Raw genomic sequence first — 5,775 nt, 5'->3', positions numbered from 1 at the left:
CTTAGAGATAAGGCACAGTTGGTGGAAGCTAGATCTCACTACAGCAGACACTTGCTTATCGAGTTTGAGCTAGCTATCCAGCAGTACACCCAAGTTACTGACATAGTCACAAGAAAAGCTAGCAAAGGAACCCAGGGCAGCACAGAGTTGGGCACGAGGGATTTTACTGTTGAACACCACAATCTCAGTAACGTTTATGCTTATTGTCGCTGTTAGCTAAAAACGCAGATTTAGCATAGTTTGCCCTGGATTCAGCTTTGACAAACAAATATGATCGACTGTTTCTAGTAGAATTCCAAAGTTGTCATCTTGTACCCTCTCAGAGCCCTGTATGCTTGCAGAGACCCCTACAGTAGGGAAACATGCAAAACGGTGTCCAAACCTTTGTATTTTAGCTTTATGTATGTCTTACACAGCATCCCAACTCTTTAGCTAACTTAATAACTTTAGCTAAAGTGAATAGTTAGTCTAATTTATTAGTGCAGAAGTGTTCACTTTTTTTGAGCAGTGTATTATAATAATAATCTTTCACTATATTTCTTTTGAATGCTAACTAAACTGGAACTGAGGAGATGATGCTACAGTTACAAACTACTCAGAAATCATTTTGAAGGTTTTTGAAATCAGGTCCATAAAATCACAGATTCTGACACACTTCTAAAAGAAATGTTAATGATTCAGTAAGCTCCAGTTATCTTCTGTTTTGTTCTTCATGCTTCCACTGAGGTTAGGTCTGTGCTAAATGATGCTGCTGGTCTCATCAGTAATTTTAGAACACTCGAGGAAATAATTTGCTTCAGTTTGACCTCTGATTACAGTATTGTATTTGACCTGTAATTACAGCCGGTGTTGGGTTTGTTGCTGACCTTTGACCTGCAGCTGGATGTCTCCCAGTCTCCGTTCTTTTCCTCCAGCACTGATGGAGCAGGTGTAGTTGCCGCTGTCAGTCTTTGAGGGTTTCGTCAGAGTGAGGCTGAAGTCATTTGTGATTAAAGCATAACGATTCATTGATGTGCGCCCTCTGTAATGCTGGTTTTGTCCTCTAAGATTGTCTCCTCCTTCTTGTCGTAGGTGGACTGAATTGGGATCGAGGTCACTGCGAGTCCACATCACTGTGGAGTCCTCAGGTATAAAACCTGAGTACAGACACAGCAACACGACAGACCTTTCCCCCTCATTCACCTCTACCACAGCCAGAGCATGCTGGGAAACTGTGAGGACACACATAGAGAGTTATGAACTAATCTTTGAAAAGAAATACTCCCTCATTTCCTAAGTGGGGCGAATCAAAATAAGGTAGCAACTTCAAAAATGTGTTCAAGGGAGTTGAAATCTCTGCATGCCAAGAAACTACAGACACACCTATTTATTTCCACAGTGGAACAAGTGTTAATTAGCTGGTCAAAAACAAGCAGATCTGATGAGGGACGATGTCATAACCAAAATAACACAGTGTAAGTGTGGAATTTACAAGTTTCTCTCTGAAGTGAACATGGCAATTCAGATGAATGAGAAGCAGCTGTAGGAGAATATGGTTTTCACATGGGTACAAACTCCACACTGTAAAATATTATATTTATATTGTGACCACTGAAGTTCTGTTAGGCAGCATCACAGACCTGGAGAAAAACGTTAGAATAATAATAGGAATGAAAGGAAAGTTAAATGAATTTTAATCTGCACACCAGAGTTTATAACATTATGGTAAGTTAAAATAACTATGCTCATTTTAAACTGTTTACCATTAGTTAAGTTGTTTGGCTGTGTGGGTACATTTTAAGTCAAACATAGTATATGATATTATTTGTTCTTATGGCTCGTGGTTATATTAACTGTAATTCCTGTGGAGGTGAACTGCATTAGTGATACCACTTGTGACCTGCAGTCACTGTGTTTAAAGTGGACATGAAGCACTAACTGTATTAGGCTTAATATAAATCATGGACACCTACGTAGTAAAGCTATCAATAAAACTAACTGTGTGAATGCTGAAAGGCATTCACACTATTGAGTTCATATCTGTATTCTTTATTTTTCATTTTCAAGTTGCTTTTGTTTGGTATTTTTTGCCAATGAAATACCACAACTTTTGTGCTACTTTTACTGTTCAAATTGTAAAATATTCTGCTATTTCTGGTAATTCTGGGTACATCTTTTAGTGTATATGACCTCTATAATTTTTAAAATATTGACCTTTTTTATGACTTTCTGCACCATAAAAATGAATGGAAAACATCAAATACTCTGCTAAAACTTGCTTGTTTTTGAAGCTTAAATACTTATGCATACGTTCACGTACAAACACCACTCCAACTTTAAAATGTTCTCCAGTTATTGGGTTATTACTGTATATTTCAACTTTTTTCACATCTCTTAGCATTTTCCAAAAATATCTTGTTAAGTTTTGGGTGCCATGATGAGGATTTTTCAAAAGATATGGAGCTCCGTTTGGAGTGTGTCACTCTAACTTTTTGAATCTGTTTTTCATGTCTGAAAAAACTCTTCTTACTCGCTCAATTTTCACTCTGCCCACACAAATTATACATCAAAACAGAAGTGTTTTTGTAGGCTGTCAGAAAATGTGACTGTCTTTATTGTGGGAGTTACACATTTCTGGCAAATCGTCTGAAAGCAACAAAGTCTACCCACTTTCTATAGCAATACAATGGAAATGCTATTCTAAATCATTGCTGGAAGTCTCTAACAGGACAAGTTTTCGAATTGTCATATTGCCTAAACCATGTGATGTTTAGACATGAGCCTCCTGACCCTCATGATTCAAGATTTATTTATTTTTATATACCTTATACCGGTGCCATTAATTATGTTTGTTCAGGGTACCAAATCTGTCCTCCTCAGAGGTTTCAAACTCTGCAAATGAAGCCTTTTTTTGTCTCATTATGTGTCTTAGATAGATTAGCACAGAGACAGAGACATGATTGTTCACCAAAGGCTGCTGAGTCTTAAGGTGAAAAAACTGATATTGATAGCCCACATACAAGTTATAAAATATTGTCTTCTCATCTATTTAGTTAGGGTATACTACAGGTCATATATATTTATTAATTTATTCATTCAACACTTGAACATCCCCCATTGTGTTTTTAACCCCAAAATCCATTGTTCATTTTGTTTTTGACCAAAATAATAAAATTTAAAAAAACAACAACAACTATACTTCACTCTGACTGCTGAGTGTACCTGCCTCTACGACAGCAGACAGAGATAGCTGTCCACTCCAGTGCCTGTATAGAACACCGCGCACGTTAAACCGTTTGGATAATGATCTTGTCATGTTTCTTATAAACTGTTATTATCACAAGGTTTTAGAGGTTTTAGACCTGAAGTAATTTACATTACCTGAACTCAGATCGTTTCAAATCTGTTGATCACCTGGCCTCAGCGAAGTCACGCCCATATTTTCCCTAGGTGGAAAACTTCTACTTTAGCATACTCTCTCCTTGCTTCAGGCGTTCGGTAGTTGTTTCTGGGTCCTGGACTGTCTCTGACCATTCATCATACTTTTACAAGTGTAGCCACTCATCATTAAATCGTAATATTCTGGCACCTCGCGGGTTTACCTGCGTGACTATGATCAAAATGCGGAGCTGCTGCAGGTAACAGTCTCCGTTGAAACAGCGTTCAGGGTGATCTTCTTACCGTTTATGATGAGCAAGAACAGCAGCAACATCCCCATCCTGTAAAAATCACTAAATCCAGCACAAAGTCCCGATAAATCCTCTGCTGACCGAACGATCCGACACCTGCAGCTACTGCTAACACACAAAGGAGCGGTTACTTTCTGTTTTACAGGGAGCAATCTGGGCCAGAGAGAGCGGATCCAGTTGACTCCGCCTCCATTACAACCAACTAGAAGTGGAAGCAGTGACGTTTTACTTTAGTGAAAAAGTCAAAGATGAGTGTTACATTACCGTTCATTTTGTGGGTTACTACAGAAAATTATACATTTATTGTTCTCACGTGTTATTTCAACTAACTGAGGACGTGTTGCCTGATAAGTATTTGTATCCTCTTGTAACTTTACTGTTTAAAGAACTAACACCTCCAAAATATCAGGAGTAATAAGTCATTATAAGAAGTTTTTGTGAACTAAAAATCAAGAAGGAGGGATACTGTTTGTGTGCGATTTAGACAGCCCAGTGCGTGCTCCGACACAGGGGAACCATTCTGTTGGGGATACCTACCCTGGCACAACACTTGTGTGTCCCAGACTACTGTTTAGATCAGGTATGGGCAACTCCAGACCTCAAGGGCCGGTGTCCTGCAGGTTTTAGATATCAGACATTAGAATGGATGAAACGTAACAACTATGTACAAGATAAATATATTTATCTATTTATTTGTATATCTTTAAATATATTATTATATAGTGACAACAAGATTGGATCATAATGAGGAATCCTGGAACCAGACAAACCATGTTCAGGGACTAATCTGTCTAAGGCAGACGTGGTTGTAGTGGAAACCATTTACAACTTTCTGATCATTAACATCTTTGCAGAATGAGGTAGGATCAGGGTTGGACCAGTAATCTGGCATACTGGGTGTTTTCCTGGTCGGCCTAACGCACTTTTGAGCCACTGGGTCGCCTAATCAAATCTCTTAACGCCACTGGCCCCTCCCCTGCCTTTGCTGTGCGCTCTCTCAGTTTGTAGAAAAACTTTATTGTGGAAGAAGGAGTGAAAAGGTGGAGCCGGAAAGCTAAAAGAAAACAATAAAAAGAAACTAATAATGAGTCAAGTTAACCAACATAACTGCCGGGCTGCAGCACTGTGAACAGTAACAAAAGCAACCACTAGTAACCAGGCCTCACAGTCACTGCTGCTAGCACAAGCTGTGGGGAAGTGAGGAAGAGACAGAGGAATGTGGAATTCACATAGTAAAAAAATCGATGGAGGGATCCAATTAGTAGTGCTGTGTGATAGGCTACATAAGTCATGTAGAGGAGAGTAGTTTGTCATAATACAACACAGAGAGACAATCATCAACCCCACTCACTGCATGTTGTTAGCATGCAGTGACCACATATTAAAAACACTGTGGATCCAGAAAGAAAAAAAAGAGAGAGAGACGGTTTCTTTGTAAAGAAAAAAAAAAACAAGCTGTGATTTGAGCTGTGTGTTTGTTTCAAGGTGACCAGCAGCTGACTCCATCCAAAGGAAGTGACCTCACACATGTTTTATTCATTGAAACAGGATGATGAAAAGCTGTGAGCAAGTGTTTTGAGATGTAAACACTCACTTAAGAAGAAAAAAACTGGATCAGACTAAAAGTTAGCCAGTTGTTTTTATTTTCACTTATTTAACAGGATGGCTCATTTCAATAAAATCAATATGAAACAGTAGAAGATGGAAACCTGCCAGATTTGAGCTAAACTGCTCATTTCCATGTGTAGTCCCTGGGAAGGTCACATGACTCTATCCGACATACAAAGACACACAAGAAAAGCCAGAGAAGCAAAGACAAATCCAAACAATCCATCATACTGAGTCAATACTGTGCCGTCTCAAAGTGGAACATGTGGACTGTTCCTTTATTACGACCACTGAAGGCCACGCCCTTCAGGTCATGTGATCATGTGGTTATAGGAACGCTCCTCTTCCTCAGAGGGTCCACCTGTGCTTCCTCTCCTCTCTCCTCCACCTGTGCTTCCTCTCCTCTCTCCTCCACCTGTTACAGTGAGGGAACGTCCTCCATGATGGAGGAGCTGCTGGAAAGTGCTGAGAGTTTCCTCCAGAGTGAGACCTCTGTCAC

At 39.4% G+C, this 5,775-nt stretch overlaps 1 protein-coding gene across 1 annotated transcript in view; it reads right to left on the bottom strand.

Moving 5' to 3' along the window:
- Window positions 1-3,414, bottom strand: part of LOC106455998 (uncharacterized) — a 32,838-nt gene extending 29,424 nt beyond the window's left edge. Inside the window, exons 1-2 of the mRNA XM_013908003.1 lie at window positions 3,361-3,414; window positions 867-1,211 (exon numbers count right to left, since the gene is read on the bottom strand). Of these exons, the coding sequence (XP_013763457.1) occupies window positions 867-1,110 (244 nt within the window). The 5' untranslated portion in view covers window positions 1,111-1,211; window positions 3,361-3,414. The remainder of the gene's footprint in view (window positions 1-866; window positions 1,212-3,360) is intronic.
- Between the last annotated feature and the right edge of the window lie 2,361 nt (window positions 3,415-5,775).

This window comes from Pundamilia nyererei, unplaced genomic scaffold (genome assembly GCF_000239375.1).
Source record: "Pundamilia nyererei isolate P.nyererei 1_Seehausen unplaced genomic scaffold, PunNye1.0 scaffold00762, whole genome shotgun sequence".
Lineage (NCBI taxonomy): Eukaryota > Metazoa > Chordata > Actinopteri > Cichliformes > Cichlidae > Pundamilia > Pundamilia nyererei.
Note: the sequence above shows the minus strand (reverse complement) of the source record. Positions and strands in the feature narration are given on the sequence as shown.